The 27,566-nt window shown below is 48.9% G+C and overlaps 2 protein-coding genes across 2 annotated transcripts in view; one reads left to right on the top strand and one right to left on the bottom strand.

Moving 5' to 3' along the window:
• Window positions 1–9,698: 9,698 nt before the first annotated feature.
• The window catches only part of LOC144138435 (uncharacterized), a 131,011-nt gene continuing 113,143 nt past the window's right edge, over window positions 9,699–27,566 (bottom strand). Inside the window, exon 2 of the mRNA XM_077670711.1 lies at window positions 9,699–10,269. The gene's annotated coding sequence lies outside the window, so the exon portion shown is untranslated. The remainder of the gene's footprint in view (window positions 10,270–27,566) is intronic.
• On the top strand, window positions 11,775–18,926 carry LOC144138434 (glycogen synthase kinase-3 beta-like). The gene is made up of 3 exons (XM_077670710.1): window positions 11,775–11,885; window positions 14,367–14,753; window positions 17,670–18,926. The coding sequence occupies exons 1-3, from the start codon at window positions 11,775–11,777 to the stop codon at window positions 18,369–18,371; spliced, it is 1,200 nt and encodes a 399-aa protein (XP_077526836.1). The 3' UTR covers window positions 18,372–18,926.

The following is a 27,566-nucleotide window of genomic DNA, read 5'->3' as shown; positions in this document are numbered from 1 at the left end:
TAAAATATACTAACGGTGAAATGAAAGACATAAAATTAAGCCTTGATTAAGCAGTGAACGCGAAACTACAGGAGCTTGCCGAGAAACGCTACCAATCCGACACACTCTCGAGGTGGCTCATCATCGCGAGGGCGGAATCTCAGGCTCCGCAGAGAACAGAGGTGTGGACTGGCGCCATTTCCGCGATGTATATGACGTCAGTAAAATCTTGGTGTATCCCGGCATAAAACACGTTCGTGTTAAAATATAAAACCCGAAAACGGACAACCCGAAGTATAACGTACTCCTTAGTACTGAAGGTTGCTTCCCCGCAAGAAGACCCTTAGTGCAGGGGTGGACCCTATGCAGGCCGCTTCTTTCGTTGTACTAACGTCACTTCCGTGACGGATATGACGCCGCTGAAATCTTTGTGTATCCCGGAATAAAACACTTTCGTGTTAAAAGAGGACTTCACTGATATTTTAGGACTTTTTAACGTAAATAAAAACGTCTTACAAAGCTTCAAAATGTTTTTTTGTGAAAGAAAACGTTATAACAAATAGTGCTGTCTAAAAAATGGTGTGTGCCGTTTATAAAAGTGGCTTCAGCAGCTGCCGTCGCTTCCCAGCGGTAGCCAAATCTGAAGCATTCAAAACGACGAGTAACGCGATGTTTTGCTTTTTGCCGCTGTTTTAGTGAACCTCATCTTCTTCAGAACTTCGTCGCCAAGTGTGCACAAAAATCGTCTTATCTCGAAGTTCAGCTACGTTTCCGCGTCGACACCCTGGTGCTGAGAGTTTCGTTGGTTTCATTTGGTGCTCATCGCGTTCGAGAGTAGGCAGAATTAAGGCGTTCGTGAAGGCGAAAGAGTTGTGCGGAACTCCTTAAACCGAAAATGACATTAGAGCTAATGGCGTTAGATTGTTGCGTGTAGCAGCGAATTTATGGCATTAAAACCTAAGGCATTAAGCACTTAATGTCATTTTTCGTGTACGTGTGGCACCGATATAAGACTGAGAGGAAACTCAGGGGGAGAAAAGTTGTACATGAATGGGTGAGCGAAAGGGTACGATGGAGGCAGCCAATGGCATGACGAGAAAGGTATACCGCGAGGATTGTGAACCTGAAGGGCCTCCTATATATCATGAGCCATAACAGAACCAGAGCACCGCCGTTGTTACTTGTGACACGCGGAGAACTACCCCGCGGTGACGGGTGGCTTACGGCAAAGCGCACTTAACAATCAATGCAGCAGCGCGGCTGCTCAACAGCGGCTAGATAGCCCGGACTCCATCGCGAACTCCATTGCGGGGATGAAAACTAATAATTATTCCCAACGTCTCATTAGCACACCCGCTAACGAGCTCACTCTAATTAGGAGAGTCTCTCGGGAAATTCAATTGACTCATCTCTGGCTTTCATTTTGCTTGTTTTATTCGCTTCCCCGCCCTCTTTCATCTGTTCTCGAAGCCACGCCGGGAGTCCGCATTTTAACGAGAAGCCGCAGAAGCGTTAATAAGACTTTAATTTGTCCTTAATTGAAGTTTCTCCTGCCCTGGTCGGGTCGAAATCGTTCGGAGGGGGGCTTTAAAAAATAAGCGACTTCTGGAGTGGCCTTTTGGTGGCACAAAAATGACGATCTGGGCTCACATGCTAATGCGCAATATTGAGGGCGCGCGAATGCCAATAAGTTTCCTCATCGCTCCACGCGCGACTCGGGAATCGTTAAATTTCTTCTCCCCGCTTCGTTCCGCCTTTGCATTACTTTTGGTGGAAGTGGCGATTACCATACGCACCGCTAGCCCTTGGTTGAGAGCACGTAAAAAGCAGAAATAACAAAGATTTTTGCAGCTTTCGTTTGGTACGCGGCAAAATACGTTTGAAAGCAATAGTGCATTAGTGTTCCTTTTTATCTCTCTTGTGGCACCCGACGATCTCTGCATTTTGTTGGGCGTTGTCCTTGGGTTCATGAGGCGTTCCGGCCAGACATCACGTTTGGTTCACATTGCTTTTTCTTCTTTTAATTTTTTAGGCAACTCGCCGACTACACGACTTTCCGACCCTAGAATGAAATGCATTCTGTGATGGCGCTCTCCTCTGACACTCTCGAGGCCAGTGTTTAATGCGAGCCACTGGCCTGTTCCTTTGGCGTTTGCGAGTCGTTTTCTTGCCTTTTCGGGGCGCAGAAAAAGATAGGCGAGAAGCCGTACTCACTCACTCACTCACTCACTCACTCACTCACTCACTCACTCACTCACTCACTCACTCACTCACTCACTCACTCACTCACTCACTCACTCACTCACTCACTCACTCACTCACTCACTCACTCACTCACTCACTCACTCACTCACTCACTCACTCGCGCTCGCACTCACCCACTCACTAACTCGCTCACTCCCTAACATTCAATCATTCCCTCACTTATTCATTCACTCACTCAACCGCTCAGTCACTCACTCAATCACTCACTCACTTCCTCGCTAACTCACTCACTCACTCACTGACTCGCACTCACTCGCTCGCTCGCTCGCTCACTCACTCACTCACTAACTCGCTCACTCCCTAACTCATTCACTGTTTCCCTCACTCACTCACTCCCTCACTCACTCAACCGTTCACTCACTGACTCACTCACTTACTCACTCACTAACTCGCTCACTCCCTAACTCATTCACTCATTCCCTTACTTACTCATTCCTTCACTCATTCGCTTACTCGCTTACTCACTGACTCGCACTTGCACTCACTCACTCACTAACTCGTTCACTCCCTAACTCACTCACTCACTCACTCACTCACTCACTCACTCACTCACTCACTCACTCACTCACTCACTCACTCACTCACTCACTCACTCACTCACTGCCATTACCGGTCATTTCTCCACACGGTTTAGACTAAAAACTTCTAGCGTACATTTCTTCATGATTGCTTTACCTTGTGTTACGTGCGGCACAGCCAGCACCTTGGCTGCAATCCACCTAGTGTAGAGGAGGATGGCTCCTCAATTTCTTTTACCCGGACAATATTTTCGCCTTGCATGAGACGCACAATTTACTGAAAAAGTAATCTAAAATAGCTCCCCCTAATTTTAGTTCTGCGTACAAAGGTTGCAGTAAAATTATTTGAATTGATTTTAGAATCCCGTTAAATCGCGAGAGACTCGAGATACCTGTGCACCACTGCCAGCAACAACTAAAGTTTGTACGTTGGAACAGAAAAAAAAATGCGTCTCTCTAAAGTGTTTCACTTGAGGCTGATATTGAAAACTTACTGTGCTCCCAAACCGTATAATTTGAGTCACTCGCCAACCGACGCCTATAAAAGGAAAACTACGACACTCGCGAGCTGTAAGTACCCGGCGAACAAGGGATACAAATAACCTTTGCCTGCGTCCCCTCCGGGGCAAATCACTGCCCATAACCATTATCTCTTCGAGATGGTGGGGCTGATGGTGCGCTTGTGTAGTTGGCGCCTCCATTAGCTATCCTTACCACCACGCTCGGGTCTGTCTTTTCCAGACCTTGCCCCGGCGCCTTTTAGACCCGTAACCCCAACTAGCCTCATATATCAACTAGTTAACAAGACTAATTTACCTTAACTTTAAGCTTTCTTCGGCAAACTCGGAGCCCACTTCTAAACTTATCGTATCTACGTTTACAGCAGATCGCGGAAGGCAACCTCGAAGGTTTCAGTGCCAGCTTGCTGGCGCAAACTTTAAAGGAACCCTGCAACACTTTTTTCGAAATTTTAAATGCTTGCCGAGCATAGTGAACCAACATATTCAGTACTTTGAATAGGGGGTCTGAATGTACCTCGGCCAAAAACTAATGCCCTATGCCCATAAGATAAATTAGAAACTTGCTCGAAAGATTTTTCTCTCTTTACCCGGTCTTGGCGTTCTTCGACCACACGAATTACGTCATTACGGCCATGTAGTGGCTTTTGGCCGGCTTTCCTTGAGTTGCAGCAATGAACGCACTCAATAGCCACTTTAAAAAGAAAGCCGCAAAAGCAAAGCAGAAATAGAAGGCGTATCTGCTGCGAGGAGAAAATCATGCAATGCCGGCCCGTTCTGGCGATAACCGTAGCTTTCGCAGTGCTTCCAGGAGCGAAGGAAAGAGTGAAAACGTTTATCAAAAGTGTTTCAGGGTCCCTTTAAAGGTACTGTAAAGACAAAATACAACTTTGGTCAATTTGAAACAACCAGCCTTTCTTAACTCACTCACCTCCACTCCACCCCCGAAAGATGTTTCGGTTAACCGAAACAACCAAAGAAATATTGAAAAAAACTTCCAAATTTCGCGCTACAGTGACGTGATATGGGCGGAAGTGACGTGAAAAGGGTCAAAACGGCATACGTAGTTATCAGTTGGGTTCTTCGATTATCATTTACGGACTCACCACGGATCTCCCGAGAAGCAAGCCGGCAATCGTTCATCGAATGAATTTCTATGGCTGCGGGAGTTCTTATGGTGACATCGTTATGGTGGCGAGAATCTTATGGTGACGCCATAAGAAACTGGCGATAAAGGGGTTGGTGAGTCGCCATTGCTTCATTTGTTTTTTCTCATTGTCTGGATTAGTTTCGGGAAGTTCGCGTTGATTGATTGATTGATTGATTGATTGATTGATTGATTGATTGATTGATTGATTGATTGATTGATTGATTGATTGATTGATTGATTGATTGATTTAACGCACCGACGCAACGCGGGCGATGAGGCGCGCCGTAGTGGAGGGCTCCGGATTAATTTTGACCACCTGGGGATCTTGCCATCTAGGTTGCCGTTATTGCTTTTCGCCTTAATTTAAAAAAAACGGCCGCCGCGGCACGGAATCCAACCCGTGTCCTAGGGCTCCGCAGCACAACGCCCCAGCCACTGAACCACCGCGGCGGGTAGTTCGCGTTAAAATTTGATATATTCTTATTGGGCCATTATCGATTTGAAGGTTGCAGGAAAAGTGGCGTTATTGTTATCAGGACAAATCAGCCCTTTTCATGACCTTAAATTGTAATTTGCCTTCATGGCTCTTTTAAGTAGGAATATTGCGCGATTCGAAAGATCAGAAGTTCAAACCAGTACGTACACACTTGTTTTCAAACTTTACGCTTTAACTAAGATGTGAGGGGTGAAACGGAAAAATAATAAAGGGATGTTAGACAGCGGGAGGAGCCACCTGGCGTCTCAGAATACAGATAAGCGTATGCAAGTACCTGAAAAACTTACGCAATAAAAACGAAACAAAACGTGCTGGCAGACATTGAGAAGAAATCGCGAAGCCCACATTGCTTCGCCTTTGACGCCTTTCTTTCTTTCTTTATACGTGTCAAAGTGGCGGCGAGATCGGGCCAGTAGTGATCGCTGTTGGTGTGCGCGCTCTTTCAGTTAAGGGTTTTTTTTTTTTTTTTTTTTTTTTTTTCGGCAGGCAGAACGGCAGTGTCGGAACGTGTCATTCTGCCGGGTGCCGGATGACAGACGTACTTCTAATAATGGAGCCCGGTGTTCACCGCGACAATTTATGGTAATGCGCTGTCAACCCGAAGCGGATAAATGAATCTAAGAGCTTTGGCGAACACAAATCAGAATCACAAGCCCGGCCCCGCCACGGAGCCGATGAAAGCGATGCAAACAGAAATGTTCGCCTTTCGCCAACTCTCCGCTTCTTTCTTATTTCTGCTTTTGTAGGGGCATTTCTTTTTTTTCTGCGGGCTCCGTTCCTGCCACGAAATATTTCGATGGAAAGAAAAAAAAAATGTCTCTGGGAAGCATCTAGAGTTTACGACATCCCGAGTTTCTTTTTTTTTTCTCTCTCTCTCTCTCTTCCAGACTTCGAAGCAAAAGGCTGCCAATGTCGAAAAGCGCCACAAGGCTTTCGACGACATTCGGGAGGAAACATTCCGGCCCTCTGCCTTTTCTTTTTTTTCTTCCAACAAATTTTTTTCGTCCAGTTTTTTTTTAGAAAGTCTCATAACCCGGCAATAATTAAATCTGTTGAGGGATGAAATCAGTACACTCGAACGCGGAGGGTGGACTAGGACATGACAAGAAGGAAACGGCGGGTGGAATACGGGAGAGTCCTTAGTTCTGCATTGGACATAAACACAGTGATGATATGATTATTATGATGACGAGGAGGAAGACAATTATAATTAGCATGATGATGCTGATGATGAATTGGTTTGCGTGAAGGGTAACAGCAGCCGTCAGCATTGTTACGCAATGACACGACGAAGCTTACACGAACCACGGTAGATGACGACGATAAGGGCTCATTATGAGTCGGTCATTTTTGTACGAGCGGGTATGGCGACGCGCCACTACGCATATCATCATCATCATCTTCGCAGCTTGTTGGGCGTGCTCGTGCTTGTCACCATCTAAATCATTTTCCTTCGCGTGGCGATATGATTGTCGCAAAACTATCGCATTACTTTCCCATTCACGAGCAGATTCAAGCTTTGATTCCCCTTTCAAGGCTGATGCGGCTGCATAAGGGTCAAGTTACGTAGTTTTTAAAGAAGTCGCCTACTAGCCACAGGCGAAAAATCTTGACTAACATTCACCTGACGTCTGCGTGGGACAATCACCTAACCCTGTTTCGACCAAATTTTCAACACAGGCACTCCCTCCCGCAATTCTGACCGCTCCACCACGGCGAATGTGCATAAACCATTCTCGGGTGCTATTCGAAACGCGCGTTGTGAATCCAATTTTAGGACCGGAGTCTCACTCTTTCAGTGTTAGGAACGGATTCAGCATAGGCCGTGTCTAGAGAGCCGCCCGACGGTATTATAAGCACTCCACTATATCGACGCCCCCCGGCGTTTTGTAACAAAATTGCTGCGGCTGGCACTACGTCGCTTTAAATAACGTAAAGCCAAGCAACCTAACCTAAACACAACATAGCACGCCCCAATGCACTCAAACGAATAATTTAAAACACCAAAACTAACCAAAGGCATAAAAATTATATTTCAATTTAAAGATAAAAAACAGCCGACGTAAAAGCCGGTCTCGAACCGCCGTCCTTGGGATCTTCTACACTACAACGACAGACGCTTTGGCCGGTGCTAGCTAAGTCTGAACTAATCGAACGTCGTCGTACTGCACTATAGACACTGCGTTCGGCACTATGCTCTACCACCACATCGGCAACGCCTATTTTTTTACGCCGCCCACCACAAGGTACAAACGCCGAAGCGTACTCGTTTCATCTTGCTGTAAATAAATAACCGCTTTGCATGGTAACGGGTGAGCAATGAAGCGCACTCAGCCAGGTGAAACGAAGAACGACTAATCCCCCTTAACCCCCCCCCCCTTGAAAAAAAAAAGTAAAATAAAATAGAACTACGAAGCTGCGGTATTGTATAACGTTCCATCCCGCTTCGTGGTTTGGGGAGCCTGCAGTTCTCTCGAAACCACTGTAGAGCCTGCAGCGGTGAAGATGCACGCGAAGAACAAACAAACGAAGCGGAGCCATCGCCGCCGCTTCCGTGATTGCGCTCATCTCTGTGCTAATTAACCCCGCCTGCTTTCGTTTCTCGTTTCGTGCCGAAAGCGCAACGCGGCGAGAAGAAGAGCCGATCAGAATCCGCCCACCGCATCGGCCGAAGGGCAACAACGGTGGAAAAGGAGGACGAAGAGGATGGAGAGCGGGGGGGATGCTCAGAGGCTGAGCCGCGCCAGCCCCTGCTCAACTGCGGCGCGGCCGCCACCGACTAGGACCCTCCCCGTACCACCACCGCTAGCCGCGCGGCAACTAACTCCCAGAGCTGCGCGCTCCCGGAGTGGGGGCTCAAATTGAGCCCGAACCACGCCACTCCGATTTCCATACGCAAATTAGCCGGTCCGTTGCCGCCGTTTCGCGGTCCGCTCGCAAAACGCCCGGCGGGATCTCCTCCAGCACTCCGCGCCTCCCGGGTCTTGATGTGCGGTCGAAGCAGTTCGCTGTTTTAAAGCAACGTTTTCTATGTCTAACTTGTAGCACTGCCGAAAAAAAAAACGCACTGCAGGAAAGCCAACTTTACACTGTTGGTGTCCACAAAAAGAACAACAATCCCACACCACATAGACAATGGGATGCAATTGCACGCATAACAGATTTCATTACGGTAGACGAATGCAGGTTAACGCCATACGGTTGATCGACGATGACGACGATGATGATGATCCAGAGGGTCAGGAGCCCTCGTCAGGCACTCAATGCCTTTAGCTCCTGCCCCGTCAGCAGGCATTGTAACACCGTCTGCTGAAAAATAGTCTTCTTCTTCTTCTTCCTCTACTTCTACCTCTTCTTCTTCTTCTTCTATGATGATAATGAAAGCATTCTCTAACAAGGGCAGAGTATGCCACGTTGATCACGCCAAACGCTTAACCAACGGGAAAGGGTAATCAACTACAACGCTGAGCTAACCCAATCAGCACACTGAGATGACCCAATCACAAATTAACAGACACATGATCATGACATCACATTTCGTTAGCCCAGCGTTGCCGTAGATTTAGACTTGGCTGACTTTGTATTTGTAGCGGAGAAAGCTCCGCATTTCAACCATCTTTCTTCCAGAAAGGAGCGTCAGTTTTTTTAACAGCACAGCTGCTTTGTCCAAGCTTTGTCCGTCCGTCGTCGCACGAAAAACGTCGAAGCTTCAAGAAAAATTGTAGTTAGGGAGGTCCCGGGAATCAACACCGGGACCTTTACGCCGTGAAACCGGCATCCTAACCCCTGTGCCGTCCCTAAAGGATCGAAGGGTACGGGGTTAGCGGCGTCGGGGAACAATAACATGTGCAGCCAATTGGGAAACAAAAAGAACTCCGATCCGATTATACCGAATTTCGCGACCCGGGCATCCGGATCCGAACCGGAAACAAGGAACCCGCTGAGGCGTCGCTTTCCGAGTGGCGGACGAAGCGGTGAATAAACGCCAAGCACGTTCGATAACGCAGTGCGCTTTTACAAGCCCTTCTTCATAAAAAAAACCGCCCTGAAAACGACACATTACCCGTGTTCAAGCTCTCGTCGAAGCAGATCCTTCGAGCACCATTGACTTGTTTCGTTTAGTACGCACTTTTTGTCGCCATTCAACAACTTTGCTTGAGCTTCTTCCAGGTTCTTCTTTCGCCGCTTTTTCTAAGCCCTTATCCCTTAAAAGAGCCGCTCCGCGCGCCACCGAATGCCATGCTCCCGTATTGATCCTTTTCGATTCACGCCGGGTGGTTTAGAGGCGGCTTGTTTGCCAGCAACCCTTATCCGCGGCTTCTCCGTCAAACGCTGCCTCGACCCCTCCTCCCCGCGCTCACCGCAAACTCCTAATGGTCTTTTAAAGAGCCCGCGCTGCGAGGCGCTCTTTCTCTTCTCTGAAGGACGCAAGCGCGGCAGGAGCAACCTTGCGCAAGCAGGAGGCAGGTTCCTTCAGGAGTAAGTCAATTAGGGGTTTTGGGCCGGAACGCAACTCGATAACAGCCTACCAGCCAACCGAAGCGTTATGGAAGCGAAGTGGATTAAAAGCACGAGAAGTAAGAACGTGAGGGACGAGTGTTGTCGTGTAGAAAATGGCGCTGCTTGAAACAGATGTTCGTAAATATGGCTGAAAAAATTGCCCTGCTTCGCTGCGAATGTCGTCGAGGGACGGTAGTCCATACCCTCCCCGAGCTGCCACGTAATACGTGCCCCTTCCTTTCCGTTTCCCTCTACCATCCCTCACAAGCTCCTCCTCCTTTCTTACCCCATCCATAATAAGGTAATAAAGGTTGGTTCAGTTCAGTTCAATCATCTGTTGGGACCTTTTGTATGTGTTGGGTTTGGAGCAGCTCGAGCCGGCATCTTTTATTTTAATGTTCGCATTTATGTCGCCGGTCTTTGACAACGTTCTTAACGCGCTGCCTTTTTTACTCTCTTTGGTATAAATCAAGTCAATAATAAAACGTACAAAAAAGGGTGGATGTTTCATTTCTGAACTTTCTGTCACTTACCATTGTTCTTCAGTAAGTCATTTTCTGTTTAATTATCTTGTTTAATTACCTTTTTACGTTTTTTTATTTTAAATCCATACATCCATTTTAAATTTTTTAATTTACCCGTTATACCTCGGTGGAACGGGAAGGGTTTCAGTTCTTGAGCCCGTTTTAATAAAGTCACAGAATCGGCTTCAAGATCCGCGGAAACTGCATTCGTGATGCGAAGTGGTCTAATGCGTCACTTTGTTGCGCAGATCAGTTGGGTATGCCTCAGCGTGGCGGCAGCGTAGCGTGACTCGCAGCACTTACGGGGGACTGGCCGAGGCTGGAAAGAACAGTCAATCAAATAAACAATGTCAGTCAATCAAAACCGATAACCCTTTTTCAATAAGTTATGCCACCAATGAGTCACCTTTAATCCAAGCTAGAGTATCGAATACCTAGAGACGGGAAATTGACAAAACAGCGAATCACGTGAATAATGTCGATCGATAAACATTAACAGACAATTTCTTTCAGTCAAATATTCCATCAATGAATCATTTTCATTCCAGACATTCTAACGAAGAGTATTTTTTCACTGACACGGACGAAGGCAAAGATCCGAACTACTAATAAACAGCGACACAGTTCGTGCACGTAGACCGAGAGAGCGCCTATGTCCCGTATGCCCTCAGCGTGGCTACACCGTAGCGTGACGCGTAGCCACTCACGGGGGATTGGCCAAGGCTCGACCGGACAATCAATCAAATAAACATGTCAATCAATCAAAACCGATAACCTCTTTTCAATGAATTATACCACCAATGAGTCACTTTTATTCCACTATAGCCAAGAGTAACGCATAGTGACGATCCGAGTCCGAATGCCGAACGTGAAGATCTCGTTCGGCATTGCAGCCGGGCGAGATCTTCACTTTCGGAGGCAATAAGAGAACGGTGTGCTCGCACTGTCTAGATCCCTCCTCTGTTCTCGTCACATCAGCAGAACTCGTGCTATCGATGACAGTGGGGGATTGACCGCTCCCCAGAGGATCCCTCGCTTGCCTCGTTCGCATCTTCTCCGGGGCCCTGTTATCTAGACCTTCCGTTCACCGTTAACTCATCCACAAGGTGTCTTCACAAACCGGTCGAAGTCAAAGCCGAAGCCGTTCGCTCTTCTTCGTCCCGTTCCCTTTTCCGCGATGTCCATCCATGGATCGTGATGATGATGATTAACTTCATTTGCTCCGAAACTAAGAAAATGAGGGCAGCGAGTGGGATATCCCAGAAACGCCCCTTTCCCTAAGACAGCGGTTTCAGTCAAAGTCGAAGCCACCAGCTCCTCTTCGTCTGGTTAACTCCTACATGAGGTCCATCCACTGATGAAGACGAAGATGATCAACAGCTTTATTTATCCCAAAATTGCGAAAGGTTCCCGAAAAGCCTGTTCCTCTTAGATGGTGGCCCTTACCCCATGAGCACAGGCGACATCCGATGAGAGTTGGAAAAGAGCTGCTGGAGACACAGCTGTAGCCAAAGCCAGAGCCAGAGCCGGGAGGCGGCGGCCTCGCGCCTAGCCCTCGCGCACCGGCGGCCGGCCGCTTGCTGCATCGCGGAAGATAGTGGTCGAAGAAAAGAAAAACAAGGACTCCTCAAAGCTTCCCGCTGTGCTCCTCTCCGGCCGGAGAAGGCGGCCTCCCGATGTATGCTGAGTGAACCCTGAGCGCTGGGCGGCCGAGGCCCGAGCGCGGCTCCCATGAGGTCCTAGGCCCGGCCAGCACTTGGTCCGGGCATCGTTCGCTGCTGGGTGCCGCCGCCTCTGCCCGCCACCACGGATTCATTCGCGGGTATGGCGAGGAAGCTCACGGCTTTCTCCACCACCGGAAATGCCCCCGCCGGCGGCGGGTACTACCACCTGCCGATCACCGACATTGTCATCACAAAGCGCGACGGACAGAAGGTGAGCCCGACCCGTCGCGGTGGCTGAGTGGCTAAGGCGTTGCGCTGCTGAGCCCGAAGTCGCGGGCTCGATTCCTGGCCGTGGCGGCCGCTTTTCTGATGGAGGCGAAAAGCAAAAACGCCCGTGTGTACGAGATTTCGGAACAAGTAAAAGATCCCCAGATGGTCAAAATTACTCCGGAGCCCTCCACTACGGCGCGCCTCATTGCCTGTGCAGCGTTGGCGCGTTAAACCCTGCAATAAATCAATCCATCAATAAGAAGGTGAGGCTGGACAGGGCTTCACGTGTGGCCTCGAAGGCACCAAGCCAGCGTTGGCTTGGGCTGAACGAAGCCTTTGAAATATAACGTAACGTCGGTGGTCCTGGGGCACGACCAAATTCCGTCACGAGTGCGAACACGCCAAGCATGGCGAACGGGCGCAGTCGAGGCACAATGCTCATGGTGCGCTAGTTCCAAGGCACACACTGACCACAGGTCTGGGACGCGCAGACTGTAGCTAATGGATAAAGTGGCTGGTTCAGTCGATCCCTATAGCAAGGTCACTAAGCGTCTACCTTCTTAAGTTGTCCGTTTCCAAGAAAACTGAGGTTGTTAATTACGTGGCGTATAGGCGTCTTCCAACGTATTTTCTTGCCCCATGGTTCTCGCCGCCGCTAAAATCACACGTTACACACTACGCCGAATGATACACCACATATACGCATTGCACGAAATGTTACTGGTTGTGGCTCCAAGGCGATGGTTTGCAGCCACACATTCTCTGTACTCGGTGAGGCCATACATGTGGTAGCGCAATTCTTGCAGAGTATGTCTCTACTTCTACTTTTATCTTGTGGACTAGAATTATGTTCGCGAATTTTCTCCTGGATCATTCCGTCTATTGTGTCAGATAAACTTTTCGCGTGAACAACACTCGCCCGAGGAGAGACGGAAGCAGTCCTTAGAGCGTACTTATGAAGTCGTGTTAAGCCATCTCCTGCGCGTTGTTCCTGATAATGAACCTATCCGATTCCCGGGTACGCCGCGAACTCGCTTCCCGACTCCGGAAATAGCAGTCATAGTGATTAATGCTTTTCAACTTCTATAAAATACCAAAGGAAAGCTCCAAAACATTCGCGACACCTTTACAGGCCTAAAATGAATTAATTTTGTTATTTTCAATAAGATGCGAAACAGGGAGAATAGTTCTTGCATACTGCTCTGTCGTTTTTTAAGGCTTCCTCCCTGGAATGATATTTCAGTTCATCTGGTGCACGAGTGAGGAATGGTATTAAAGGGTCCCCCTTCAATAAACTCTCGCACGTTAGTTGCAAAATTCCATAAAATTAAGACTACGAGCCATCGGCATTGGCTTTGACTCAATAGTTTTGGCATCTTTTCTAAGCACGAGTACGCAGATGTTCGGGTAATGGCACGATGGCCTCTCTAGTGTGAAAGCGCACGGGGCATTAAATTTACAGTCCTGGACTCACCTCGGATAGTCCGCGGATTGTCCGAGGATCCGCTACGCCATAGAATGCCTGATTGCTTCTCGGGGAGTCCGCGTTGAGTTCAAAACTGTAAATCGGAGAGCCCCACTATTTTTCTACCTCTGCCGGTTACGCGGGAAATTCGTGAAGCCCGTTTTCTAAAGCCTCACTCATGAAACCTTTTAGGGGCGAAACCCTTTGCGGGCTTGGGCTGTCGGCGTCTCATGTCGTCGTCATCTCATGTCGTCGAGTGTAATGTAGTCACGGTACTAAGACACCGGTACAATCGTTTTCCAACGCCTCGCACTAGAACGTAACGCGTACTAAATGAACACACCGGAACACTCGCTTTCCAACGCCTCGCGCTAGAACGCTTCGTGCTTCAAAGACACGGGACTTTTACAGCCAAGCTGTATACCTCTATACCCCACAGCGGTTTCATTTCCGTTGGTAAAAACGCCAAGGCGCCAAGAATACACTTATACACTGCATGCTTCGCCCCTCCCCAGGTTTCACGTCAGTGGAGATGGCCCGGGATTTTTTCAGGAAGCCTCCGTATTTTCTAACGTGGGACTTAAAAACAATGCACACCCGGCGTGTGGCTCAGTGGCTGAGGCGTTGCGAGGCTGAGCACGAGGATGCGGTTTCGATTCCCGGCCGCGGCGGCCGCTTTTTTGATGGAGGCGAAAAGCGAAAGCGCCTGTGTGTACGAGATTTTGGCGCACGCTAAAGATCCCCAGGTGGTCAAAATTGATCCGGAGCCCTCCACTACGGCGCCCTTCATCGCCTGCGTTGCGTAGGCGTGTTAAACCTACAGTGAATGAATGAATGAATGAATGAATGAATGAATGAATGAATGAATGAATGAATGAATGAATCAATCAATCAATCAATCAAACAATCAGAAACAAAGCACAAGTTTCTTTTGTTTCCCCCAATCCTAGTCCTTCACGCCTATATCCGCCATGCCTCGATACTAAGCCTCGATGTATACGGCGCACTGGCGCACAGGTCAAGACGGTCCAGGTGGTGCGCGCCGACGGACCGGACGACGAGTTGATCGAGATGTCGTACATCAGCACCAAGGTGATCGGGAAGGGCACCTTCGGCGTCGTCCAGCAGATCAAGGTCGTCGATACGGGCGAGGTGTTCGCAGTCAAGTGGGTGCGGCAGGACCGCAAGTTCAAGAACCGTGAGCTGCAGATCATTCGCTCGCTGTCCCACTGCAACGTCACGCGCCTCTGCTACTTCTTCTGCACGCTGGACAAGAACAAGGACACCGTGTACTTGAACCTGATCATGGAGTACATCCCGGAGACGGTGCACCGCGTCATCATGCACTACAGCCGGAACAAGCACACCTTCCCCCTGTTCTTCATCAAGCTCTACATGTACCAGGTACGTGCACCTTCTTCGGGCATGCGCTGAGGTTTTTTTTCCTAAAACACGCACTCCTCTAAAAAACCTGTGGGTGATTCCTCTGTCATAAGAATCGGTAAAACACGAAAGGGAAATTTTCACCGAAATCTGCAGCAGAGCATGATTTGCGGGTCGGCGGCTGTCTTGTGGGTGTGCTTGGCAAGCGGCATTCTGCTGGCGGGTCGCTCCGGCAAAGGTGTACTGGCGTCATTTCCGTGACGGATATGACGTCAGTGAAATCTTGGGGTATCCCTCCATAAAAAATTTCGTGATAAGATATAAAACCCGGAAGCGGAAAACCCTAACTATAGCGTACTCTATAAGCCTAAAGGTCGCTTCCCCGCAAGAACACCGTGTATGCGGGGGTCCACCGTTTACAGACCGCTTACTTCGTTGTACTGGCGTCACTTCCGTGACGGATATGACGTAAGCGAAATCTTCGTGAATCCCTGAATAAAACACTTTCGTGTTAAAAGGGAGTCTCCGACGCCAACTCAGGCGAAATGTGTTAGTAGTTTGTATTAAAGGGACCTTGCAACACTTTTTTCAACTTTTTTTGCAATATTAAATTCTCTCCGAACGTAGTCACCCAACGCACTCAGTTCTTAGATTAGGGGGTATCTCAGCCAAAAATTACTGCTCTATGCCCATCAGAAAACTTGGAAACTCACTCCAAAGATTTTTCTCTCTTTTCCGGTCGTGAGGCTCTTCGACAGCTCGAATTACGTCACTTAGGCCACGTAGGGGCTGTTGGCCGGTTTTCATTAAGTTTCAGCCATGAACGCTTTTCGATAGCAACTTTAGAAAAAAGAAGCCACGAAAACAAGGCAGAAATGGCAGGCGTATCTGTTGCGACGAGCAAATCCCGCAGTGCGGCTCAGGGCTGGCGATAACTATACCATTCCCAGTGGTTCCAGACGCGAAGGAAGGAGTGAAAGCGCTCATCAAAAGTGTTGCAGGGTCCCTTTAATTGTTAGAGGCTTATCTGCAGCCTCTGCACGCATTCCACACAGGTTTCCCCAGAAAGCGATACCCGAGCTGGGAGAGTTCCGCGAACAGAAATGGTGGCAGGCATAGAGTGCGTGGCGAGAAGGTTCCATAGCACGAGGCGTTCCACAGGACGACTCCTTCCATAGCGCAAACTTATTGAAACTAGGCAGAAGCGAGAGGTCGCCGTCCATGCCAGTGCACCGTATGAAGGGAGTGGAAGCAGCAGCAGGGAAATTCACCATCGCCGTCAATTCCCCCACAACACGGTAGCAGAGACGAGAAGCAGCGCAACGCGTAGGAGACAGATCGAATACATTCGAAAATGTTACGGCGGATTGTGAAACGGAAGCAAGGCATCTCGGGCGTTCAACTGGGCATCCATGCTTTCTCATTAACAAACATCAATATAAGTGCTTAGGTGCACGTGAATGTGTGCAGTTTAATGAAGCTGAAACATGTACGATTAGTTCGGAAAAGGAGGAAGAATAGACACCCAGAGAGTGGGAATGTTGTCGGTCATTAATAGTGAGTGGCGTCCGTATACTCCGGGATGCCATGACCAGCTGCGGCTAGAGTGGATCTGGATCCGACGCCAACATAGGCGAAATATGTTAGTAGTCTGCAGAACCCAGGGTACTAGTCCCAGTCTAAAATGACAACAGGAATACTGCAAAAACCGGCCTGGTGATTTCTGTCGTACGACAAAAAACTTTCTTTTTATTTCAAAAAAACCCTAAAGGCCCTCTGGGGAGGGTATTACATAGGGTAAGGGGGGTTACACTGGTGTCACTGGTTACACTTTGTTGCGACAACAGAGGTCCTGTTGTTACTACAAAGCCATCTGTTGTTACGGCACGCACTTCTGTCGTAACGACAGTCAATTTTTCTTAGAGACAAACGTTCCTGTGGTCACAACAAAACTGCCATTTACACTACTCTTCACAACAGACTATAACATTCAAACCATGTGCAACTACTGATGGAAAATCAGGATTACGACAAGACAGGTAGACGGCACAACGGAACATCAAAATAAGGATAGGAATACGAATCACAACAGAACACCAGAATCGCGTCACGACAAGAATACGACAAGACGACAGTGCGACACGCGAATATACGACAAGCTACAGAAATGTTCTTGTCATTTTCGACTGGGCTTCTATCCGCAAAGAGCAAAGTTAAGGAAATCCTGGATACAACAAATCGAGGAGGTATATGTAACGATGCCCAGTGAAACCGTGCTGTTATTTCTCTTTTTCGCGTAGGAAAAAAAAAATGCATCAACACTAACCAATCCTAGTCCCCTAACACTACACTTTCCCTGCACCCTAACGCCCGAACCCTAACATAGACATCATATGGAACGTTCGCGATGAATACTTCCGCACACGAGTTATTCATGTACAACGTGCAGTCTGTGTCAGAATTTTCTAGGCCATGCCAAAAGTGGATACGCCAAGAAATTCAAAGTAAAAGCCAACACCTGTTTTTCCTGCTGTCATAAAGTAGTATGGTTACAGTCAAAAGTCAAGCTTTTTCATTGAATTCCTTGCGGCTGAGAGCCTCTGGCGTGGCCTAGAAAATTTTGACAAAGCCTGCTCAAGACGTCGTTGCCTGTTCTGCATTGTTTAATATTAAAAGACGCTCGTATAAAACGTTTTTTTTTTTTTTCACTGGAGGAAAAAAGTACGTCAACCAATTGGAGACGTCGGCTGTCGCACGAGTCATCTGTGATTCAGAGTAAGCTTGTATATAGGTACTTGTGTTCCGCCTGTTATAAGTAGTACTACCAACAAACTACGCTGTCATAGTTTAACTTCCACAGAGGCGGCAGTGGAGCGGCAGACGACGATACAGGAATGATTTTCTGACCCTGTATAATGTGCTGCTTCCGGAGCGCAGGTTCTTCGTGGTCTGGCGTACATCCATGCCCTTGGCATTTGTCACCGGGACATCAAGCCTCAAAATCTTCTGTGCGACCCCGACAAGTGCGTCGTCAAGGTGTGTGACTTTGGCTCGGCGAAGATCCTCATCAAGGACGAGCCCAACGTGGCCTACATCTGCTCACGCTACTACCGGGCTCCCGAGCTCATCCTCGGAGCCACCGAGTACACGACCATGGTAGACGTCTGGTCCGCTGGGTGCGTACTCGCCGAGTTCTTCATCGCGAGGCCAGTCTTCCCTGGCGACAGCAACCTGGACCAGTTCTCCGAGATCATGCGTGTACTCGGCACGCCGACCGAAGAGCAGGTGCTCCTGATGAACCCTAACTGGACTGAGTGCCGGTTCCCCAAGCGGAAAGCAGTTCCGTGGGACAAGGTCCTTGATGGCAAAGGGACGCCGAAGGCCATTGACCTTCTGGCAAGACTCCTGGACTACGTCCCCACGAAGCGGATCACGTGCTTCGACGGCATGGCCCACTCCTTCTTCGACGACCTGCGCTCTCCTGGGGCAGCGTTGCCGGATGGCGGTCCCTTGCCGCAGCTGTTCAACTTCTCCAGCGAGGAACTCTCGGTGAACCCTTCCATCAACCACCTGCTCAGGCCCCATGCGGCGGGATCGTCGGGGGGCATATCCAGAAAATCGTCCTTGCCGAAGAAATAGCCCCCCATTCGACGCCGATGACGAGGACTTCCTTTAGGACTGCAAATCTGTCGGCCACGCAGCGAACGAAACGCTGCGCAGGACGACGTCTTTGTGACGGGTTCGCTCAGAGTTTCGATCAGGTGGTGCTCGTTTGGGCTTGCGGGTTTCTACGTCGCTCACTTCCCGCTACCGGCGCTTTGAGATGAAAGTATAGATGAAAGAGAAAGCATCAGTGCTTTATTGGCGGCTCTTGCACTTCTTTTGGGCACACGTAACCAGGACGCGGGGCCTGGCCGAGAAACCGCCTCCTTCTGTGTAAAGTGTGTTCTTTTCTTCGTAGCGCTCTCAGCTGGTCCGGCTTAGCGTTTTGCGGGGCGAAGTCGAGAACGTCAAGTCTATTTACATAGGGTAGGGAATCTTGTATCGCACTCCGTTTCTCTTTCTGTCTGCCGTGGTGTATTCCCAAGTATGGGGGCCAAAGTGTGGAGCTTTTAGTGCTCATTTTATTAACGGCAAAATCGCCTCAGATGCAACCAATAAGCCTATTCTGCACTGACTTGGCCGCACGGTTAACGGTTCCTCGTCCTTTGCAGTTTTGTATGCGAGAAATCCTGTGGAAAGAATTCATGCGTATAACAAGGCATGCGTTGCTGGGTGTGGGTGAAGTCATTGGCTCATCGTGGCACGCCGTCGGTCCGCTTTTCACTTAACACGAAGAAGCTGATGGTGATTGTTGGGTTTAACGCGCCGACACAACGCAGGCGATTAGGCGCGCCGTAGTGGAGGGCTCCGGAGTAATTTTGACCACCTGGGGATCTTTAACGTGCGCCGAAATCTCGTACACACGGGCGTTTTTGCTTTTCTCCTCCATCAGAAAAGCGGCCGTTGGGGCCGGGAATCGAACCCGCGACCTCGTGCTCAGCAGCGCAACGCCTTAGCCACTGAGCCACCGCGGCGGGTAACACGACGAAGCAGGTTGAGCGGTGGGATGAGGGTTAGAAATACGGGATGGTTCCTTGCGCTACACTAGCCTTCTCGCACGTCAGTTTGTCTCGTAGAGAGGTGTACCGCTGGGTAATTTGTTCTTGTTACTTGTGATTAAGCTGAGAAGTCAAATGGCAAACCAATGTTTCTGGTGGGTGGTGGGACCATGATCTTACTCACCGCACCACTCTTCCTATTAGAAGTTACCCGTGATAATGACGACAATGCCGATGTCAATAGGCGTTCCCACTTAAACACGTGTAGTCAGTGCCAAACGTAAAAAAGTTTACAAGGTGTCAACAATTTGAATTCCACATTGGCTTGTCACTCAAGTGATACCGAAATGGTTTATATAAAAGAGATGGGGACGGCGCCGTTCTCAGTCATCATCATCGTCATCATCATCATCATCACCACCACCACCACCATCCTATCTGCGCCCACTGCAGGGCAAGGGCGTCTCCCATATATCTCCAATTATTCCTGTCCTGTGCTAACTCCGCTAATTTATCCTTGCAGACTTCTTGATCTCATCTGCCCATCTGACTTTCTGCCGCCCCCTGCCACGCTGACCTTCTCTAGAGATCCCCTCTGTTGCACTTAATGACCAACGGTTATCTTGCCTTCGCATTACATGCCCTGCCCACACCCATTTCTTCTTAATTCCAACGAATATGTCCTTAACACGTGTTTTTTCCCTGACCCGCCCCGCTCTCTTCTTGTCCCTTAACGTTGCACCTATCATTGTCCGTTCCACTGCTCGCTGAGTCGTCCTCAATATAAGTTGTACACCTTCAGTGAGCCCTCAAGTTTCTGCCCCGTAGGTGAGTACTGGTAAGGTGCAGCTGCCTCACTAATGTAAATTTCGTTGTACCAGAGCGCTAAGCTCTTGCTTCTCTGAATTATTTGTGACCCAGAATTTTTGCCATGGCCTAGAAAATTTATATGAAGACCGTACGTAGAAATTTACGGAGTGCACAAAAAGTGATAAAGCTTGTAATGCTCTAGGAACAAAGAGGGGGCTAAACAGTTCCCATGTCTAAAATGCCTTGTCCAGTAAGGTATGACGTCACCACATACCAGGTAAGCTACACCAGAGAGGTGCAACCATTCCGGCTAGTTTCCCTGGCTTACAGGGAGACTTACCTCGCCATAAAACGATTGGATACCCTAATGTATTAATGTCTTATTATTTCTGTATCACTGCATTACTGTATTTCTCCCTTAGTTATTTCTGAATTCGTCCTGCTGTGGACATGAGGATGATGGTGATGATGGTGACGATGACGACGACGACGACGATGATGATGATCAAACAGTGAGAAAAATTCCTGGCTTCAGCGCTATCACGGCACGCTGCCTCTGCCCCCGAACCAGCAGGGAGGGAGGGATGAGGGAGGACCCAGTATTCTTACTCACTTCAAGTAATGAAACTCTAGCCTGCGATCGCGATGCTTTAAACCTTTCACGCCGCGCTTTCTAGCGATTTAATTTACCAGACACCGGCACCTTACTTCTATCTCTACGCGATATAATCGGATAATTATCTCATTGAAACATGATAATCCGTACCCCGTAATCCCCATTCGATTGCCGGTGGTGAGCTTCCTTTAATGTTTGCCGAGATTTGCATAAACCGGCGGCAACAACATTAGCCTCAATCTGCACCCTCGCATACGGAGGATGGAGAGGATGAGAAGGAAGAGGTTGGGTGGTTGAAGCAGGCACAAAACTAGGCGCCCGCAGTTAACGCGGCCGGCTCATTTGAGGCGAACGTTCCCGATCGCGTTTAATGAGCAGGAAAAAGGGAGCCAGCGCCACGAGGGAGAGGGGAGCGGAGCTACCGATGGGTCATTAATAAGGGATCACGGAGGAGAGAGTGAGGGATGAGGTGATGGGGAGGAGGAAAAGGATGAGGAAGAGGAGTGCTCCCTAAACTGTATCATAGAAAAACCATTAGGCAGCAATAAATGAGCCGAGCACTCAGCCGCGGAGACCCATTTACAACTGGAATGTTTCGATTTCCGGTATGAAGGAAAACGGGAGGTCGGGCGCGTATGCGGCCCGCCACATTTGTTTCTGCACGCACGGCACCGCCGGGTGGTGGCGCTGCAGTCTGGTGGCGCGGGGAGAACGGAGGCCGTAACTCATTCCGCATCTTAAAGGAAGGGAAAAACTTTTTTTTTTTCGTTCTCTCTCAAGGAGAGCTGCTTGCTTTCTAAATGCACTTCTCTGGTGCTTTTCGGGGTTGCGAAAAGGAAAAGAGAGATGGCTGGGGAGGCTTACGGAACCATATTCGCTGCCGGCGGGAGAAAAAAAATGGCGGGGCCCGCACCGAACATGATAAATGGTTCCCGTTCGCTTTTCGGCCCGTGTGCCTTCATTCCGCAACAAATCGCTCTCGGACAACAGTAACGGCTGCAAGGGTGCTCCGTCTTGTGTTGACGGCTCCGATGCTGCCTTGACTCGCCGCGCCCGCGGGGTCGGTCTCACTCGGTTGGGGAAATTCGGCCCGGAGAATTCGGCGGGAATAGGAAATACAAAAAAAAAATAAAAAACACGCGCCAGAGTGAATAACGTTTCCGGAAGACACATTTTGGTTTCAATCCGGCTTAAAGATCTCATTCAACAATTTTATATGCGATAGCATTCATAGTGAAGGTCCATGCCGTATCGCGTACCCCGAAGAGCATTTGTTTGCCCGTAACGTGATACTTATCCACGCCGCCTCCCACTCCGAAGCTCTTCCGTATTCTGGTGGCGTGAACTGAAAAGATGGTGGCGTACACAGTGGTAATACCGTCATCCTCCTTCTAATCCATTCCTCCCCCTCCGTTTGCGTTGTGCATAACACCCCTTGTCACCCTCGAAGTACCCCGGAATTCTGGAATTCAGCGACTCAAGGAGACAAACATATTAAAGACAGGTCCCTAGTATCCCAACCCCATTTTAGAGAGTGTGGAGAAAAACAAGCCAGTTTTACCAATGCCCCGCCTCGATGATGTTCAATGGCGTCAGTGGCACAGTGTTGCTTTGCTGCTATAGCTAAGTTCGGATAAATTTAGCGGGGTTAACCAGTTCCTAGGGCGTTCGCGGGCACGATCAGCTGTGACCTGACCGGGAGTAGCGGCGTAGTCGGCAAGACGCAGGACAGGGGTATAGGAAAGGCGTAGTGGGCTCCATGGGCATCCTAATATGGCGGAGCGGCTTCACAAAAACTTACATCAAGGTCTCTCGAGTGCTATTTCCTGCATGCAGCGATTTAAGAAAACATTGTTTCTGGTTAAAAGCCTAAAAGCCAACCAGAGATGACCTTGCTTCTTGCTGTTAAGCCTACGTTGATGAACTGCGTCTCTCCATGCGTCAACCGCGATAAAATTTGCAAGTCGGGAAGAAAGAGCGTGGTCACCGCAACGTGAATAATGGCACGGTTCGTTGGCGCTGACGCATGCGCACTGAGAATGATCGTTGCCCCACCAGAAAAGAAGCGACGCTGTAGGCTTATTTCAATAATCGCCGCGGACGGCGCAAATGACCGGGGCGGGGGCCGCCGTCTCACCAAATAAAATTTCCCTAGGCGCCCGCATCGAAAAGACGAGTGAAGCCGCGGACCAAGGCGTTAAGAGAGTATGGGGAGGAGGGGGAAACTACGCCATCGTATGGGCGTCCGGCAGAACAGCGTTTGCGGGAAATTGTTGCTGATGCCTCTCATTTCTGCTAGCTTTTGCGCGAGGCAGGGAGAAAGAAAAGTTGAAGAAGAAGAAAAATGGCCGCACTGTTTCGCGTGCCTCTTCAAAAACTTGCTTCGAGTGTATACGCCTCTCTAAGCGATCCCTCGAAAGCGCAAAAAAGTAACACGCAAATAACCAAAGGAGAAGAAAATGAAGAAATGAGAATCGTGACGGCTAGAGGGAATCGGGCCGGCACAGTTTTGCTCAAATGGCATGCGCCGAGAAAGGCGACTTTTTTCCCCGGGCATTCGGAACGCGTTTTCGCCGCTGTTCGCGAGCAGCGTCGTCGGATGAGCGATGGTTTTTCGCCGACGACGACATTCGCGACAAAACGCCGCGCGCGGCGGTGACCGCGCCGGAATATTGCTCCATGCCAGCAGCGCGGCTCACTTCGCGATGCCAGCGACGCAAAACAAACAAGCAAAACTTGGGCTTCTGTGCCGCCCCGCCGAACGAAAGAAATGGTTCACCGACGCTGTTGCTGTAAATACGTAATTGCATACGCCATCGAATTCTGACAACGCTGCTAAACAGCGGCTTCCAGCTGGAAAGATTGGCGAAAATGGCGTTATTTTCTGGTACCCCGAAGTGGCTGCATATGTTACATATGAGTGTGTGTATGTATGTATGTATGTATGTACGTATGTATGTATGTATGTATGTATGTATGTATGTATGTATGTATGTATGTATGTATGTATGTATGTGTGTACGTACGTACGTATGTATGTATGTATGTATGTATGCATGTATGTATGTATGTATGTATGCATGTATGTATGTATGTATGTATGTATGTATGTATGTATCTATGTATGCATGTATCAGAGTTACTAGATATATACCAGTTGCGAAACTCCCCATAGGCCCCATGTATCAAAAGCCGGTCTTTGGTTGCCCCCCTGCACTGGGGCAAGCACGGGGCAAGTTGACTAGCCTGTCGTCTGTCGGCAGTACGTCGAAGTAATGCGCAAGTGCTTGCGGCTGCTGACGTAAGTCATAAAAAGAAAAGCCGCCAAAACAAATGCAAATTTCACGTAATTAATGTATTCTAATTTAAGAATCAAGCTTTATTTTACCAAAAAAAATTGAGTAGTAGTAGTATAGCGAAGTTCAGTTTTTGTCTCCTAGGCGCCGCGCGCGTCGACTTGCCCCTCAGCTTCCATGGAGCAGGGGGGCTAGCGCCACCCGGATTCTGAAGGGGAGTTTCGCAACTGTATATATTGAGTAACTCTGTGCATGTATGTATGTATGTATGTATGTATGTATGTATGTATGTATGTATGTATGTATGTATGTATGTATGTATGTATGTATGTATGTATGTATGTATGTATGTATGTATGTATGTATGTATGTATGTATGTATGTATGTATGTATGTATGTATGTACGTATGTATGTATGTGCGTGTGTATGTATGTATAACCTCTATATTTTATAAACGCTTCAGCTCTAATTGGTATAAACTGAAGTTTATGAAAGATCTATTGCTGCATCCTAAAGGGACACTGAACGCAAGAAGCCAGTTGGTTTCAAACGGAAGTCTGACCTTCCCGTGGTCATTTTAGCGTTGATTCGGTACAGAAAGATGACTTAATTACTGACAAATCGCTAATCAAACGCCGATCAAACCTGACGCAAATTGCAGTCGCTCTTTAAGTCACGATAAACCGCAAGCAATCGAGGTAGCGGTGATGCATAGCGGAATAGAAGCAGCCCAATACAATGCTACCACGTACCGAGCGGTTCGGTCAGATTAGGCCAAATCAGTCGCGCTTTCCCGAGCTTCCACGTCCCTTTCAGCTCCGGACCGCTAGGCAACATGTTCCTTCGTGGGAGCCGTGACTGGTATTGACGCTCTGTTGAAGAAAAACATGTTTTTCTTTGGGTGCACGCCCAAAGCAATTGGTTCCACGCCCCGCGGAAATTGGCGTGGAACCAATTGCCCATGCGTACTTCACACGCTTCCTCGAAAAGGGGTATACGCCGAGCAGAAAATGTACGAGTAGCGCCATCCAGCGGCAGCCAGGAAAGACGTCGCGCCCACCAAACGATTTAAGAACGTCCGGTGCCCCTTCCGCGGTACAGCCAGTGGTGGTGGCACCTGTCTTCAAGTTTTCGCTATTTTCTACCTCTCGCTGAGCTAATCTATCGATCTAGAAAAACCTGTATTTTGACTTCAGTGTCCCTTTATTGACTGCGTGAGCATCTCGTTTCTCTCGCTCGCCCAATCCGCAAGTCTTGCTCCTGCTGTAGATCCCTCAGCACAGCGTTTCTCGCACGCCCCACACACACCTTGACAACCGTGCTTTGCGTTCTGTCTCGGTGGTCACGTCTGCTCGCTTCAGCGGGGGGGGGGGGGGGGGGGGGGGGCATTGGCTGCCCGTAGCTCTTTTCACTCTCCACCAGTATCGAATGTACGGTATCACTCCGCCAAAGCGACGGACGCGGATGTCAACGCGCGCGCGCGTTTTGAAAGGAGATTGCTATGAATGTGTGATATCCCCTGTCTTTTCTCACGTAGTTCATTTGTAGTCGGTTCAGTAGTTTATAAGCATATAAGTTCACAAAATCACGGAAATGGCTCGCACCATGTTCAAAATATTTCCAGTAACGCACTACTAGCGACGTCGGGAGCAACATCCGGCTGCGGTGATGAGGCACAGCGGCAACTTCCTTTACCGTTCTTAAGTTGTTACCCAGTATAGCAGCCGTCGGAGGAGCCTTCGCTTCCCGGGCAACTGGGCCGACAGCTGCGCGAAAGCAGCGCCACCGCTCCCAGCTCAGCCTGACGTGACCTCTCTTCTCCCCAGGTGAGCACCTGTTCCTTGTTTTCCATGGACTATGTGCCCGCGGATCGATGGTGCGAATTTCGCCGATGTTGGCCATCTATTGCTCACGCATGGTCGTAGTATAGTCACGTCGAATCCCTGTGCCAGCCTTCGAACCTTTAATCTGGCAGTTGCGCTGCAACACCGTTGCCCGTGTGGTAATTTGCTGCCCCACTACCTGAGGCTTGCAAGATTCGACCGTGCATATACCCTACGGAGAAGAGCAAGATGGGGAGCGGAGACGTTTAGATCCATCCGTTCACCATTCATCTCTCTCTCTCTCTCTCTCTCTCTCTCTCTCTCTCTCTCTCTCTCTCTCTCTCTATCTATCTATCTATCTATCTATCTATATATATATATATATATATATATATATATATATATATATATATATATATATATATATATATATATATATATATATATATATATATATATATATATATATATATATATATATATATATATATATATATATATATATATATATATATATATACATATACCTGTCTGTCTGCTGTCTGTCTGTATCGCTGTTATTACCTTTTCATTACTAGTCCCTGATGGGCGGCTGTAGATGTGATAGTACGTTACAGCCACAGCGATCGCCCTTGCGGCGCGTGGAATACGGTACAGAAGAAACGGGAGGCGCCCAGAAAATCTCCTGGGCACCTTCCGAACTATTCCCTCCTCCCGGCCTATCACGATAACTACGTACGAGCACCTGCCGGACTATCCCCCGGGCACCTCTAGGACAATCCTGGAGTCCTGCTGTTAACTAAACTGACCTCATTACGATTGATTAAAGACCTTTACATATCTCTCACTCTCTTACATTCAATTTAGATTTAGTTTATTAGTATTTGCATCATATATACATTTAACCGAAAGTGCTAAGGAGAAAATAAGAGTGAAGCCAAGACAAACTGCGAGTCGATGCCGCACCCACGACGCGCCTGCAACCATAGGTCGGCAGGCTCACTTACGAGTGCACTCGCACACACCCCACTCGCTACTTATGAATGAGTAGTGAGTGAGCCTAGCCATAGTTTTGGACTGGCGAGTGTGAGTGCGGGTGAGCGTGAGCCCCACGAGCTGTGAGTCGTGAGTGCGAGCGCCACTCGCGGCGACCTCCACTCACCACTCGCGAGTGCAAGTGCCACTGACCGTGAGCCCCGCTCACACTCGCGAGTGCACTGTTGAACTCGCGAGTCCACTGTTGCGCTTGTGCTCGCTGTTGGCCATTCGTCACAGGAGCCGCTCGCTGTGATGGTTGGTAATGGCGGGGAATTGCTTTTAGCTTCGTAATAGGTCGTCACTGAGCTCCTGCTATGGGGCACCCTAGAAATAATTATCTGGTGGAAAGTTGATTTAGGCATATGATTTGGATGGCCTTCTGACGTCGTAATGCACTAATACTGTTCGGTTTCATGACTCGTGGAGGGGCTACTGCACACACTCGCGTGTGAGGGGAGACGACGAGTGGTGAGCGCGAGCGCGACTGTGTGCGAGTGGTGACGGCGAATGGTGAGCGTGAGTGAGTGCCAGTGGTGATGACGAGTTGTGAGCGTGAGCGCGAGTGAGTGCGAGTGGTGACGACGAGCGGTGAGCGTGAGCTCAAGTGAGTGCCTGTGGTCACTTCAAGTGGTGAGCGTGAGCGCGAGT

Source organism: Haemaphysalis longicornis, unplaced genomic scaffold, assembly GCF_048455015.1.
Source record: "Haemaphysalis longicornis isolate Haplotype H1 unplaced genomic scaffold, Haemaphysalis longicornis Haplotype H1 scaffold_5, whole genome shotgun sequence".
Lineage (NCBI taxonomy): Eukaryota > Metazoa > Arthropoda > Arachnida > Ixodida > Ixodidae > Haemaphysalis > Haemaphysalis longicornis.
Note: the sequence above shows the minus strand (reverse complement) of the source record. Positions and strands in the feature narration are given on the sequence as shown.

Excerpts from the sequence above, each read along its gene's own strand:
- LOC144138434 (XM_077670710.1), top strand. The coding sequence starts at position 11,775 with ATGGCGAGGAAGCTCACGGCTTTCTCCACCACCGGAAATGCCCCCGCC. Across the intron at positions 11,886-14,366 it reads CAAAGCGCGACGGACAGAAG|GTCAAGACGGTCCAGGTGGT; the intron begins GTGAGCCCGACC and ends ACTGGCGCACAG. Across the intron at positions 14,754-17,669 it reads TCAAGCTCTACATGTACCAG|GTTCTTCGTGGTCTGGCGTA; the intron begins GTACGTGCACCT and ends TCCGGAGCGCAG.